Source organism: Vicia villosa, linkage group LG5, assembly GCF_029867415.1.
Source record: "Vicia villosa cultivar HV-30 ecotype Madison, WI linkage group LG5, Vvil1.0, whole genome shotgun sequence".
Classification (NCBI taxonomy): domain Eukaryota; kingdom Viridiplantae; phylum Streptophyta; class Magnoliopsida; order Fabales; family Fabaceae; genus Vicia; species Vicia villosa.
In genome coordinates this window covers 163,081,571-163,097,779 of record NC_081184.1, presented here as the reverse complement: position 1 = coordinate 163,097,779, position 16,209 = coordinate 163,081,571, and the positions used below count along the sequence as shown (strand labels likewise).

Sequence of the window (16,209 nt, the reverse complement as noted above, 5' to 3'; positions counted from 1 at the left end):
TGGTATGAGTGAGCCAGAAGGCAAGAATAAAACACTTGGAGGAAGCTTCTGTCGGGGGATCCTCGCCAATCCAGAAGAAGAAATTGCCAAGTTTTCCGCAGGGGAAATCCCCATCCATTAGTTTAGTTTGTTTATGTTTATTTGCTTAGGCGAGTTATTATATCATCCATGTCTATAAGGATATTTTTGTTCTTCATGATGACACTGTTTTTCGACATTATTGTATAAACACTTGGTTTTTAACGAGGCCATCTCTATTTATATGAGTGTTGGATTTTCACTTGTTTACCCGTATGATCTCAAAAAGAAAAAGATCTAGGCCGAGGTCGCCTCTCAAGGCTATTTAACATGTTTGATCCTTGCGCGGGAGTCCTTGCAACCTCTCAAGGCTATTTAACATGTTTGATCCTTGCGTGGGAGTCCTAGGTGCCTCTTAAGGATATTTAACATGTTGGTTATTATGTGGGATTCCTTGCCACCTCTTAAGGCTAGTTAATATGCTGGATCCTTACGTGGGAGTCCTTGCTGCCTCTTAAGGTTATTTATCATACTTGATTGTTATGTGAGAGTCCTTGTCGCCTTTTAATGCTATTTAACATGTTGGATCCTTATGTGGGAGTCCTTGTTGCCTCTTAAGGCTACTTAACTTGCTGAATCCTTAAGTGGGAGTCCTTCCCGCCTTTTAAGATTATTTAACATGTTAGATCCTTACAAGAAAGTCCTTGTTGTCTTTTAAGACTACTAATATGTTGGACCCTCACGCGGGAGCTCTTGCCACCTTCCAAGGCTATTAATCTTGCTAAAACTCTATAAATGGATCCTTGCGACAAAAGTTGAGACAAATACTAGCTCCATGGAAGAACATATCGCGCCTCAGGGTAAGGTGAGAGGTCCCAAACATAAAAATCTTAACCATGAGTAAATTATAACAAAGGGACAAAGGCATAATACTTAAAAATCCCTTAAGGACATGCAATGTTCAAGGGTACATAAAAAGCCATTAAGACAAATTTCCAGGAGTGCAGTTTCTGAGATGGTAAAAAATACTATTAATAATAAGAGGAAGGGCGAGTCTTCTAGTCATTGACTCTCCTTAGGAGTCAGGCTCTCTTTAAGAGCATCCCAAGTGGAAGCATCACCATATTGACATCCCCATATGGCTTGTCGCCTTCAGGCTCAACTTGAATATTCGGGATAGACGAGAATGCTAATTGAGAGATCGCTGACACATCCCCTAACTTTCCATCATGAACTACCTTAAACATGTACATGAGGCTCAAGTCCATACTAGGGTGGAGGAAGGCTATCTGCTCCTTAACCCTCTCAAAGTAGATATCAGAGGTCTCCACCAAATTTTCCTTCAAGACATAAACCTCATCCTTTAATCTCTTATGAGCGTTGAGGGCCTTCTCCAGGGATTCCCATAATTCCCTCTCTTTAGTGCCAAACTCATGGGATTTAGAATCCGCCTTCTGAAGTTTTCCTAAAAGAATCACTTTCTCTGCTCGCAAATCTGAATTAGAGTGTGCCTTTTAGCCAGATCACCTTGATACTTAGAGAGTTTCACCTTCAGCTCCTTATCTACCTTGGCGCGCTCCTCCCTATCAATTCGCTCAATGAGGAGGACCTTAATAATTATCTTCACGGGGATATTAAAGTTTTGCTCCCTATAAATTTGTATATCCCTTTTTTCTTATGGATTGAAACTAAAGTGCCTTTTCTCCATTCATCTATCATTTACATTAACCTCATAATTTCGTTAAAGAGTTTGATGAGCTATTAAATGCCTCTATATCTGAGAATTTTCCACATTTCAATAGGTATATTGTCTGGTCCAACCGTCATACCGTTACTTATCCTTTTCAATGCTTTTTTATCTCTTCTTTATGAATTCAACATTAATAATTATAGTTTTGATTCTTTGAGATATCATACATTTCATTAAATAAATGATAGAAATACGTCTTCCATCTATCCTTTATATCCTTTTACTGAATCAAGACTTTGTCTTCTTTTATCTTTAAAATATTTCACTTGATCCAAATCTCTTTCTTTTCTTTATCTTCTCTTAGCAAGCCTATATATAGGTTTTTCCACGTCTTTGATTTCTAAAGATTGCTATTTTTTGTCAAAGGCTTGTGTCATTTCTTCACTCGCCTCCTTATTAGTCTCTTTTTTCAGCATTCATATACTTTTCTCAAGTTTCGACATTTTTTACTTTAACTTTACTCTAAACATTTTCATTCTACACCACGATTCTTTATACCTAGGTCCAAATCCTATTGATTCTCCCAACGTCTCTTTAGCTCGTTTTCTAATCTCTTAGGCCATCTTATTCCACATATCATTTGCATTTACTTATGGATGCCCACCCCCTAAAGATATTGTGCTGAAAACTTTCTTGTTTTTCACCCTTCAAATGCCACCATTTGATCCGTGGAGCTCACATGTGACTTATTATCTCCGCTCTCCTCTTGATTCTTACATTTATAACCAATACTCTATGTTGGATAGTCAAGTTCTCTCCTGATATAACTTTACACTCATAGAAAATCTTCCCAATAAAAAAGAAATCTATCTGAGAAAATATTATCACACTTTTATATGTGATAAGATGCTCATCTATTTTCCTAAACTATTTATTAGCTATAATAAGGTTCAAAATCGACAAAAACTTCAAGGATGAATTTACCTTCTGCATTTACGTCACCAAGACCATACCTCCCATGCGGATCCTCAAAACCTCCTGCCACACTCCTTATATATCCATTTAAATCCCCTCATAGAAAAATTGTTTCTCCTTGAGATATAACCTAAAATAAGCCTTCTAAATCTTCCAATTTTTTTATCTCAAGGTGTTTTATTAACCCAATATGAGATGCAGAAGCACTAATAACATTCAAGGTGTCTTGTTCCAACACAAACTTTAAGGCTCCAATTCAATCTCATACTATTTCACATCCATAATATCCTGTTTCCACTCTTTGTCTACAATAATCCTTACTCCATTTTTGTTCTAATTTTCCCAATGTATTAAAGCTTAAATTCTAGGTTGTCTAATTCTTTTGCCTTTTCCCTGTCCATTTAGTTTCTTGTTGGCACATGAATTTAACCTTCTTCTTAACCATAGTGTCTACTATTTGAAATAGTCTATTTCCATATGTTTTCTAATAAATGTGCCTATCTACCATGTTTCAAAATGAATCCTACTCTTATGAACAAACTTCTCTATCTACACCATTTTACGAAAATGTAAAAATTCTTATTTATTTTTCACTACATCTAGATGAAATAAAACAATCCTTACATATTTTAACATTGTAGAGGCATACGATTCCAAACAACAACCTAACCTTCACATTAAAAAGTTGATTCATGTCATAAAAATTAAACAAACTATTAATTGACTTTCAACTGCCTAATAAAACTCTTATCTTTTATCCGAGCTATATATGACAAATTTATTTTCTACTTGGAAGAATAAAAACACATAATAGACGTGTATAGTTGTGAAGTGTGTAGCGAAGAAACAAAAATGAAGCTGAAAGTGTATGCTGACCGCATGTCCCAGCCATCCCGCGCGATTCTCATCTTTTGCAAGTATTTTCACTTTCCTTCTCTTTTCCCAATTTCAATCCATTCACTCTACGCATACTCTAATTGAATCTGATTCTGAAAAACTCGCAATCGATAGAGTCAATGGGATAGAATTCGAGGAGATCCATATCGAACTTTCCAAACGCCAGCATCTATCTCCAGAATTTCAAGGTAATCAAATTCATATCTAATCACCGCATTTTTCAATATCTTGTTTGTTTTTCATTTGGAATCAGTTCAATTGATTTGATTTTCTTTCAGAGATTAACCCTCTCAAGAAAGTTCCTGTTATTGTTGATGGAAGGTACAAGCTATTCGAGAGGTACTTCAATTATTCTTCGAACCGTTACTGTAATTCAAATTTCATTTCATTTGCTATTGTATTTCTGATTTTTGTATTTACCTCAGGTAGATTAACTAATAATTATTCTGTTAGGTTTAGTTAAGTGCTTATAAAGGATAATCTATTATAAGGAGCTTATTGAAAAAAAGCAAAAAAACAATTTATGAATGCCTCACTTGATATTTCTTTTAAGTATTTAGAAGCACCTAAGGTCTTATTGGATTGGCTTATTTGAGTTTATCTTATGCCATAAGTTTTGTAACACTGTTTAGAATAGCTTATTGAAACAGATTATAGCATTATTCATACTTTTTGAGCTTATTTATATAAGTTCTTAAAGATAACTTGTGAAAAGAATTTATGTCACAAAAATAATTAAATTAATTTTATTTTTTGTTAGAAAAATAGCTTATGCAAGCTTTTTCTTAAGTGCTTATTTTGAAAAGCACAGGCTAATATAAGTGTTTATCTTATCAACAAAGAAAAATAAACTTTATTATATAAGTTATTCCAAATGCTTCCTATAATTTTAATCTGGTATTATAATTAGTTTGGTGCTAAAATTTATGTGTTATTTTCTTCTTTGCAGTCATGCAATTCTTATCTATATTGCTTCTGCATTTCCTGGAGTTGCAAACCATTGGTTAGTAGTTTACCTCTTTTGCTAAGTTTTTATGAATTCAAGACACGTGAATGAATAGATGCTAGGAAGGGTATTTGCTTGTGCAAGTGTTTGATATTACTTTCATTAGCTAAATGGTGTATTGTATCTCCACAAAACGATCTTGGTTAGTGGAATTTTCTGGATACTAATGTTAGTTACTCAATTTACATGGGCAACTGAAAGAAACTGATAGGGGAACATAAAGTAATTGCACAATACTAATACTTTATTGCTAGTAATTCTGGAGAATGATTCAAAACCAGAATATTACACATAAACACATTACAATAATTATAGGAAATAATATAAAACAATAGGACACACAAACACCAAGATTCAAGAGCTTGGCCTCTCCCATTCCCAAATGTTCTAGAGTTGGGGGCTCTCCCAATAACCATTCAATAATTCTTCCAATGAACTCCTTCTGTTCAATGTCTCTCCCTAGCACAGCAGTAACACATGTTAGCTAGCCGTCACTATCCCATAAAGTAACTGCCTCATAATTGATAGTAATTTTCCCACAACTGATATAATCAGTGTTGATCTTTCATCTCATACACATTTTGAATAAGTTTGTCCTCTAGGTGAAGGTTACCCAAGCGTCCGCCAGGGTCCCACAACTTGAAGTAGAGGGACAGAGCAAGGCATGAAACATGATAACTACATACAGACTGTTTTGGCCTTTTGGGTGGTATGTTTGACCCAAAAACATAGCTTGACAGACAGGAGTAGGCATTAATAATGCCATTTTGATTAAAACATAAATAATTCACCCTTCACTAAAGACACGTTTGGAGACAGTCCAGTCGTCGATTCAAACACACCATGTCAATCAAAGTCTCTGTTGATACTAAGCAATTTACGAAAATCTCCTTTTGTCTCTTGTTGCTTCTCCACAATGACATTCACCGAGGAATTTTCGGCATCTTCTACTTTTACGATTTCTACCTTTTCCTCGTTTCTCTCTTCCGTTATCTGCATGAGAGCGAACTTTCCTTGGTTTGTTTCGTCTTGTTGAAGGTTGAATGTGTGAGGCATCGACAACTCCATTTCCAGTTCAATTTTTTCTTCTTCATCAGATATAGGAGGTCTCTATACTCTTAAAATGCAAAAGTAGTGCAACATGAAACGTTCGCCAACTCGCTTGTAGATGGCATTAACTCCACCACTGCCAGTCTGCCACCATATGAGAGCACGGTTTCTCAAGGCTTTCACCGTCTCTGGAAACTTCTCACTCTCCGGTGTTCCACAACATCAAAATGCTTTTATCAATGCAAATCGGCCACCAATAGGCATAACTGCTGCCGTCAAACTGCAGCATGTCCATTTTCCCCTACTTTGAATTTTTTGCCCCAGATCAGAACTACTCTGATACCCGTTGATAGAAACTGGTACCAAATTGAGAAATATAATAGAAATATTTTACTGTTATTGATGATAGAATAGGTAGTTCAATAAAAAGGCACACAACACTCACAGTCTTGACATAAATAGAATAAAAGATAAAGGATTCCTATCCAAGATTTTCTAGAGTCTTGGTCTCTCCCCTCCAAGAATTCTAGAATTCGAGAGCTTGGTCTCTCCCTTCCAAATATCCTCTTCTAATTTCCCAGATGATCCATCTAACCTACGGTATCCTCATTTTATTCACACATTCCAAATAACTACTAAATAACTGCTACTAAAGGTTAATATTAAAAACAGTAACTGCTAATAAAAAAGTAATTGCTTGATAGAATAGAACAGCCACATTCATATTTTTGTTTCCTAGTAACTTATAAGGTCTAATACTTCCCCAAAAAGATCCACCTTGTTCTCAAGGTGACATTGAAGGAAAAGACAAGTGTCCACTAGGGTACGATAACATGAAGTAGAATGACAGAGCAAGGCGTGAAACATGATAACTCATGTATGGGTCATACACTCTGTTTTGAGTGGTATGTTTGAGCCAAAAACATAGCATGACAGCAGTATGCATTAACAGTGCCGGTTCGACCAAACGAAAGGAAAATCCACCCTTCAACGAGGAACTGGCAGGATCTGGCAGTTTCGGCGGCTGTGGCACTAGGTTGTCCAAGTCGAGTGAATTCCATCTCTCTCTGGTAGTTGTTATAGTCAGTTTCACCCTCGATTCGGACACAATACTCGCGCCATGTCCATCAAAATGTCTGTTGATACCAAGAAATTTGCAAGAATCTGCCTGTCTCTCGTCGCTTTTCCACAATGACATTCACGGGGAAATTTTCTGCATCTCTTTCTACTTTTGCATTTTCTTGGTTAGTGGAATTTTCTGGATACTAATGTTATTTACTTAATTAATTTATATGGGCATCCTACAGTAAGATTCACTTTCTCTTAATAGTCACTAAAAGAGAAGACATGCATCCTCCAGTAGGTTTCACCTTTGTGTATGTTAGTCATTACATTGTGCAGGTTTCTTTCTGTTTTCACTATGTTGTTCCACCTTCATTGCAGATATACACTTCGTTCTCCTATTTTTGAATTTTTTTGTACTACTCATTCCATTAGGTACCCAGCTGATGCTTCAAGGAAAGCTAAAATTCATTCAGTGTTAGATTGGCATCACCTGAATTTGCGCCGCGGAGCAGGTGTGTTATAGCACAAAAATAACCCTTTTGTTTATTTGCTTTCAGTAATCAATTTTCATAGTGGTCTCCTTTCAGTAATTTTTAAATGTAAGAAGAGATTAGGGATCAATTTCTAGTTTTCCTTGATTGCTGGACCTGGATATCTTTATATTCCGGGGCCTTTTTTTTATATATATTAGGGATCAATTTCTATAACGTGGACATATATATTAGGGATCAATTTCTATAATGTGAACATATATATTAGGGATCAATTTCTATTAGGATCAACTTCAAGTTTAATCTTTTCATTTTCAAAGTAGTAATGTTCAATCGAGCTACCTAGAAAATCATGGTTACACTTCATAGATAATGTTCAAATTACAGATGGCACTGACAGCATATGGATAGTTGAGTCTTTCTTTCAGCACATTGATGGTTATAAATCTGGCAATGCCATGTATTTTTAGGTTAAGTTGCATTCTTCTTTGCATGTACATTTAAATTACATTCTTTGTATTAATTTCTGATTCATATTTTTCTTTGAGAATAAGAGAAGACACTTGTTTCCTTTACGTGCAAATTTTCTTCTGCTTCCTCTCTTTTCATGACCCAGTCTACTTGTTTTTGCTCTAGCCGGATATGTTCTAAATACTGTATTAGCTCCATTATTGGGTCTACCACTAAATGCACAAGCAGCTGTTGAAGCTGAGAAAGTTTTGGTATCATCTCTGTCCACAATAGAGAACATTTGGCTTAAGAGTGACGGACCGTTCTTGCTTGGCAGCTTCCGACCTTCCATAGCAGATCTCAGTCTTGTCTGTGAAATTATGCAATTACAGGTAAACTGGGGATTGGGGATTTCCTATATACCTTCGTGCCATGATTCATTAAGGAAATTTTTATTGAGATTTTTCCTTGAATTCAAAGAAAATAAATTGTAAAGGTCTTTCTTGTTCAATTTGCATTGTATGGTTGAAAAATCGAGAAACACAAGGGAAGTCTGGCACGTCTATTTGAGTTTGGTTTGGCTAACGGGAAGAAATATTTCCTACAGTTAATGTTGATCTAATTAAATTCTGTTTAGCTAGAATTGTGACATCCAAACATAATGCTGATAGTATGTTTGATAATTACATATTTTTTGGATGCAGCTTTTAGACCAGAAAGAGCATGATCGTATTATTGGCCCATACAAGAAAGTTCAACAATGGATTGAGAGCACAAAAAATGCAACGAAACCACATTTTGATGAAGTTCATAATGTCCTCTATAAACTCAAAGCGAGGCTTTCCGTGCGGCAATCTAGTAAAGCAGATGGCCAAATTAAATCTGGGAATAAAGCTCCCATAATTTCAAAGATGTGACATATCAACCATGTGTTTAACATACTTGACAGCTTTATGTGACCAATTAGCCATGTCTAACATTTTATACATTGATGGTTGCAATTGTGGCTTGACTCTGCATGAGACTCATTACTGAGATTGCTAAGTTTAGCAGATAATAAATTTCAATCGATTCAAAGATTCATGAATCAAGTCCTTAGTGAGGAATTGGCATTACATATGTTAGTTTGTCTGTATTTTAAGTTTGTCGTGCAAAATAATTCAAAAGAGCTGGTAAATTGCTGTATAGTATTTAATATTTAGCCATGAAGAAATATGACAAAATTTGTATACGCAGACTTATCTGTTGGATGATAAGTATACCAAGACAATCGGTTTTTTTGTTTATTTTTAAAAACAAGTATTATCCAGATTTTTTAAATTAAATTAATTGTTTTGCAAAATAGTTTTATGAACAAATTAATCAAATAAGCTTTTCAATTTGTCTTTTAAAAAATCAGGTTTTAAGAAAGGAATCAAACAAGCTCTATACTTATTTTAGATGGTTAATAATTATAAATTGATATTTACTCCTTACAGCTTTTAAGAAAGGAATCAATCAAGCTCTATATTTAAGCGTGTGATTGAAAAGTAGAAAAGTAGATTAGAAACATGTTTGGATTCTCTTGTATTCTATTCCTAAGCTGCAGTTTCTAATCCAAACAACACTCCTGCATGCTTGGGAGCTTCATCATTTTTGAAATAAGTCTTCATCATTTTGTTGAATGCATGCCACGTCAACAGACTATCCGATGCAGCTTGGTGAGACTTTCCAACCGCCCGACCCACATTAAGGGTCGTAGCCACTCGCTCGAGACCACCATAGAGAGAGTTGCAGAACTTCATCATGTGTTTCATATCATAAACACTTTTTCCAAACAATACCTCTACAATACTTAGAAAATCCTCTAACTTGTTGGGTAAATTCATTCGGGTCAATATCTTCACCAGATATCCGAAATCATAAGCACTACTAAACGTGACCCAAGTGATTGATTTGTTGAAAACAAGTATAGAGGAGAACATCAGATGAGCGAAACGCCTTGAATCCACACCGTGATATAAATTGCGCTCAAAGTTAATCCCTTGACGGCGAAGCATATCAATGGAGTCTTCGTTGCAGGGATCACGATTAACATCAAAGTCGCAGAAGTTAAATTCCCATATGTAGCTCTTGTTACTTCCAAAGTCAGGAAGATTTCCCTTTCCATCTGAGAGGGTAAGACCCACTTGAATGAGCTTAAGCTCGTCAACATTCGCTTTCAAATAACGATAGTGATCACAGGCTTGGAGACAACGTCGGTCGATTTTAGACGAATGAATAACGCCCGGGAATTCCGTATCCATTGAGATGAAATGGTGTTGACGGATTGTTTGGCGAATGAGACTAAATTCATAATCGACATTGAATGCCCACACCTCGCGTATTATAACTTCTTTCGAGTTGCTCATGTTGTGTTTGTTGAATACGATTTTGAATTTAGATTGAAACAGAAATGGGAGAGAAAGATGGAAACAGAATTGATTTTGAAGTTAAGGTTGTGTTGTGATGTTATGAGAAGTGGTTTGAATGTTTTATAGGAGTATTAAACACCGAAGAGATTGGGATAGTGTGAAGATTTGATTTCTTATTAATTACAATTTAGATTTGATTTCTTATTAATTAAATTTAGATTTGATTTGATTTGGAAAGTTTGAAACGTTAATACAATTTAGCGCTCTCTCTTTACTACAATAATTTATTTTTTAATAATAGTATATCTATAATGTTATAATAATAAATAAATAATAATAATAATAATAATAATAATAATAATAATAATAATAATAATAATTATTATTATTATTTTGAAATAGGAATGGAATTAAATATTTCTCATTTAAAGATTTTTGGGTGTGCAGTATATGTCCCAATATCACTAGAGCTGTCAAAATGAGCTACCCGGCCCTAACCGGGCCGACCCATGCGGGCCTCGGGCTTTTCAGAGCCGGACCCAAAAAGTCCATTTTTAAATGGACTCCATTTTTACTACCCAGGACCAGCCCTGTCTGGTTGTGGGCTATCCGGCCTAAATGGGCCTCGGCCCTAAACGGGCCTATTTCTAAAAAAATAAAATTTTTCCCTTATTTTTTTAATAACCATACAATTGCATGCAAATAAAGGCGATCAAAACCAAACCAACCCAATAGAAAACCGCAAACCAAACCAAACCGAACCGAAACCGCAAAAAACCGCATTTGGTTCGGATTAGTTTGGGTCATCTTTTAACAAAACCGCATGGTTCGGTTTGGTTTGCGGTTTGTATTTTAAAAACCGAACCAAACCGAATCAAACCGCATTATGTTACAACCTAACTTTTACTTAACTCACATTCAACCCAAACTTAAATCTATAATACCTTAACTTTATGTTACGAACAATTTTCTCATCCTTACACATGATTTTAGTCCCGATCTTCTCAAATCTCTAATAGCATTATCGCGTCTTCTTTGCCACATACATCTTCCCTCTTTTTCTATAATCTATACTCTCTTGTATTCTTTCTTTTTCACCTTCTCATTTTTAGGCAAATGTTCCCTATTTCAGTTTCGTTTTTATCGCACATCTTCTTCTCTAATCTCTAATCTCTCAACTCTTTTGTTTTTTCTTTTTCACCTTCACTAATCTCTCGTATCTTCTATTTTTTTGTTTCATTCTAATAATTTTTATATTGTTTTATACTATTATTTTATGTTTATTATTCCACTTTTGTCAAATTTAATTTTTACATATTAAATAGAAAATTATTGTCAAAATATGACGGGTTTTGTTGTTATTTAATAGTGTATGAATGTCTCAATACAAAGTTATGTTATCATCTATATGTATATGAATGGTTCAATAAAATATTTTTAAAAAACCGAACCAACCGCACCGAACCAAACCGCATTAGGTTGGTTTGGTTTGGTTCGGATTTTTTTTAAAAGCCAACCGAACCAAACCAAACCGCACGATTTTTTCTCTTGCGGTTCGGATGATTTTTTTCGTCAAAACCGCCCAAACCGCACCGCGATCACCCTTACATGCAATAATATATATATATATATATATATATATATATATATATATATATATATATATATATATATATATATATATATATATATATATATATATATATCAATCTTCATATCTAAAATTACGATTTCTAAATAATCTATATAAGTTACAATTAAAATGTAAAATAACATATTAACTTAATTTCAATTATTCAAAATACATCTTAAATTATATTTAATTTTGCACACAAAATTATAAACTTGTTCCAACAAATTTTAAGATATAAATATTCATGACAATTATAATTTTATAACAATCATAACAACAAACTGTTATAAAATTTTATAACAATTATAATTTGATTGATACGATAGTATTTTATAGCAAATTGTTATATATTTGATTTGTACTAACTCTATCCTACCATGAAAAATTACATCATAACCTTTTAAATCTCATTTCAACCTTATTTTTAATTAGAATATATCATGCTATCTTTTCAATACTATCTACATAATTATATTAGGATGAAACCTTTTAGTTTGAAATTAAGTCAAACCATCAACTTTTATTTGATATTTATACCTTTGTAATACCAAAAATAAATTAAAATACATAATACGCAAATTGTTTATAGCATACCTTTATGAATTAGGAAAGGATAATTTCTAGTTATATTAAAAAATTTAATTTTTTTCGGGCTCGCGGGCTACCCATGGCCCATACGGGCCGACCCATATTTTTTAGGGCTTTTTAGGGTCGGGCTTAAAAAGGCCCGGATGTAAATGGACTAAAAAATTAAGGCCCAAGCCCTAACTATTTTCGGGCCTGATGGGCCAGCCCATGGGCTTCGGCCCATTTTGACAGCTCTAAATATCACCACCATAAAGAACAAAGATGAGTCCTCAAAGGAGGTTAGATATATATGTGGGATATGAATCACCATCTATTATTAGATATCTTGAACCTTTAACATGTGATGTTTTTCAGGCAAGATTTGCTGATTGATTTTGACAAAACAATATTTCCAACTCTAGGGAGAGAGAATAAAAAATCAGAAAATGACATAACATGACATGTACCTCATTTATTACATTTGGACCCATATAATAGATCGTGGGAAGAAAATGTAAAGAAAATTGTTCACTTACAAGATTTAGCAAATGAATTGCCAGATTCATTTACTGATTTGAAAAGAGTAACAAAGTCACATGTACCGGCTATAAATGTCCCAGCTAAGATTGAGATTTCAAATCAAAATAATGAAGCAAGTACATCTAAGGCACACTTGAAACGTGGCCGACCTATGGGATCCAAAGACAAAAATCCCCGAAAAAGAAAGGGAATAGAAAAGGAGAATATGATTGAAAGTGATCTTGAAAAGACACTAGATAATGATAAGTCCAAAATTGAAAAGCGTGCTCTCGAAGAAGCACAAGATGATGAAAATGAGATCATTGATAGTGAAACTAGAAATAAAAATGATCTTGAGATTTCAATTAATTATGTTGATACGGGAAATTTATGGAACCGAAAAGGTATGAATATAGATGAAATATTTTCATTTTCCATTGCATGTGTGTCATACCCCAAAATTTTCCCATACTATTTCTCTTGTTCAAATTCAAATCAAGGCACAATGTTCAAAAAACACCCTCTCCTAAGCAAGGTTCAAAGAACTAGGGTTTTTTTGTTCTTCTGAAGAAAATGAATGAATCAAAGGCTCCAATATATTTCATATGGCTTATGATGTTTCAAACTATCTCCATGACAAAATTCAGGGCTCAATTCAAAGGGTTGATTAGTCAACTACTCAGATGGTCAACAGTCGATCTGTTTGACCTAAAAGTCAACTGTAGTCAAAGTACAGTCAAAACTCCTGATTTTTGGTCAACATACTTATATTGAAGTATCATTCACCATTTGATCAAGAATTGATCATGGTTCATCAAGGAAAGATCAGAGATCAACAATTCCAAAAGTTTCTAAATTAGGGTTTTCATAGGAGAAAGTCAACTGAACTTTGACCAGCCATAACTCCCACATGGAACATCAAAAATTTCCCATCCAAAGCTCATTTTGAAGGAAATTGAATTCTATACAATTTTGTCTCTCACATGACAAGTCTAAAAGTGATTCATTTGAGAGATATGGTCCAAAATATTACAGGTCCTTCTAGAAGCTTGCAAAAAAGCTGTTTTTTGTCAGGAGCGATATCATCAAGATAAAATCTCCAAATGAAAAATATGTTCCAAAGTGGCTTGCAGAAGACATCTTGGGCTTTCCAAAAAGTACTACAACATCTTCATATGATTAAAAATGAGGGAGATACGCTTTGTGCAAGTTGGTCGATTTTGAGAAAATGCATGAAAGCCTAAGTGAGGAATTTTGTATTTTTTAGTAGTGGGCCTAACATTTCAAGTTCCCCACGTGAATACAAGTTCATAAAAGGCCCATGGACTAACTTTTATTTATATTATGGTTTTATTTCATTTATTTTTGGATTTATTTATTTAAATTCAATATAAACCAAATAAAATCATAATTTAACAATAAAAGATCACATGATTAATTCCCCAAATATTTTCATCAATTTAAAGCAAGATTGGAGGCCAAATAACACGTGAAAAAGCTGGAAAATAGATTCAATCTAAAAAAGGAAAGATTTTATACAAGAATCAAAGAAAATAATTTTCACTCAAATCCCATGCTCTCTCCAATATTTTACAAACCCTAATGCACCCTCTATATATACTCTTCAGTTAAGCACAAAGCAAAAGAGAATAGGATTGAGAGACCAAGAGCTAGGGCTTCTAAGTTTAAAAAATATCAAGAAAAGTGAAGAATTCGTATAGACCACTCCAAGAGTTTTCAAAGCCCTTCAATGATCCCATTCGTCTCCCAAGGTAATAGAAGGTAAGAATGGAGCAAGAACCATGTCTCATGACTCTTGAAACACGTCGTTTCTGTTCATCATATTCCTTCACGTTTTGATTTTCATATTTTGCATGTTAACGTATTTTATTGAAAACTAATGCTGTATTTGAGTTCCTGGGATTGTTTAAGGAAGGTTTGAATCGTTGGAAAGGAGTTTTAACGTGTGCAACATAAATCGCCATTGTTAGGGCACTAGCATGTGCAAGCTTCGTGTACCATGGTGCAGGGCGTTTGGAGGGAAATAAATACCCCCATGAAGGTCGCAGGGCTCCGTCTAGACAATCTGGGCGCTTTATCTCTTGTTTAACGTTTGATTTCGTAGGTTTCGAAGGTGCAGATGCATTCATGGGAAATTCGTAGGAAGTTTCGCAACAAAACCCACAAGTAAATCCGCAGGTAATCTGCGAGGAAGGTGATGAACAGTCACGATGACCTTGGTCTCCACGCGTTCCTTTCCTACTCGTTGGTCAATGGCTCCCTCTCTCTTAATCCCATTGGGTGGTCAACTTCAGCAAATTCTCTCTCTCTCTCTCTCTTTTCATTGGTCCACGCGCACTACCCAGGACCCACACTTGACTTTGCTTTTGAATTTTTCATTCATGCTATTAATTTCCTTTTATTTTTCGTTGATGGATGTATTGACAAGTTGTACATACAGCAGGGTTGGTATTGGTGAGGGCTTCTGAACCATTGGAATCTGGGCTCGATCCCCAGGCGTGACGTTTTTTTTTCCACTCGTTTGATCACCAATCTAGCGTAGCCGGCCAGTGGATACTCACGATACACTCGCGATCGTCACCATCAAAATTCCACTCAAGCCAGATCAGAAGGACTAGAAGGCAGGTGCACCATACACCTTCAAGACTCACCAACACCTGATCACACGCCCAGGTTCTTTATTTGTTTTTTATATATTTCTTGTTTTTTTTGTTGTTTTATATCTTTTTTTAATTAAATTTTTAATTAACCCTTTTAAAAATAACTAAACTTTTTTTAATATAACTTAACCTTTTTTAATAACAAATTTATTTATTAATAAAATCAACTTTTAAGTTAGTAAATTAACTTTAATTAAATTTAGTTTAAATTAGGTTTATTAATTTAAATTAGGTTAAATAATTAATTAAATTAGGGTTTTATGTTAATTTAGGCTTAATAATTTTAACTAATTTTAGGTTTGTATTTAATTAAAATATTTAGGCTTAACTTTTGATTTAATCAGGGTTTAGTAATCATTTTTAAGTTTAGCCTTAATCAATAAACCATGTGACTATAAACCATGTGACTATAAACCATGTGACTATCAGTAATGTAAGGATTGTCTATCAAACCATGATCAAACTGTAGGTTTAGGTTTTATCCTTAAATAAACCATGTGACTATAAACCATGTGACTATTAGTAATGTAAGGATTGTCTATCAAACCATGATCAAACTGTAGGTTTAGGTTTTATCCTTAAATTTTTAGCCATAAGGCTTTTGACCCTATTTTTTGAACTCGTAATTTCCTCGCGATCTTCTCTTCTCACCTCATACTCAATGATTGGCGCATGGTTGTCTGCTTGATTTAATATTTGCTATTTAAGTTCTGTTTATTTAATTTCCGTCATTATTTAAATTGTGCCTTTATTTAATTACGTTATTAATTTAAT

At 34.3% G+C, this 16,209-nt stretch overlaps 2 protein-coding genes across 2 annotated transcripts; one reads left to right on the top strand and one right to left on the bottom strand.

Annotated features, from left to right (window-relative positions):
* The first annotated feature begins 3,449 nt into the window (after positions 1-3,449).
* On the top strand, positions 3,450-8,719 carry LOC131603625 (glutathione S-transferase T1). Its single transcript, XM_058876017.1, has 7 exons — positions 3,450-3,600; positions 3,695-3,768; positions 3,859-3,919; positions 4,530-4,583; positions 7,134-7,213; positions 7,829-8,034; positions 8,347-8,719. Exons 1-7 carry the CDS (start codon positions 3,536-3,538, stop codon positions 8,557-8,559), a joined length of 753 nt encoding a protein of 250 aa, XP_058732000.1. The 5' UTR covers positions 3,450-3,535; the 3' UTR covers positions 8,560-8,719.
* A 500-nt stretch (positions 8,720-9,219) lies between these two features.
* Positions 9,220-10,047, bottom strand: LOC131605917 (probable CCR4-associated factor 1 homolog 11; the record flags this gene model as incomplete). The annotated part of the gene is made up of 1 exon (XM_058878205.1): positions 9,220-10,047. A coding segment is annotated over one exon (828 nt), but the record flags the coding sequence as incomplete, so codon positions are not given.
* Between the last annotated feature and the right edge of the window lie 6,162 nt (positions 10,048-16,209).

Coding starts and splice junctions, on each gene's coding strand:
- LOC131603625 (XM_058876017.1), top strand. CDS start 3,536: ATGAAGCTGAAAGTGTATGCTGACCGCATGTCCCAGCCATCCCGCGCG. Junction 3,601..3,694: donor GCGATTCTCATCTTTTGCAA/GTATTTTCACTT, acceptor CGCAATCGATAG/AGTCAATGGGATAGAATTCG. Junction 3,920..4,529: donor AGGTACAAGCTATTCGAGAG/GTACTTCAATTA, acceptor TCTTCTTTGCAG/TCATGCAATTCTTATCTATA.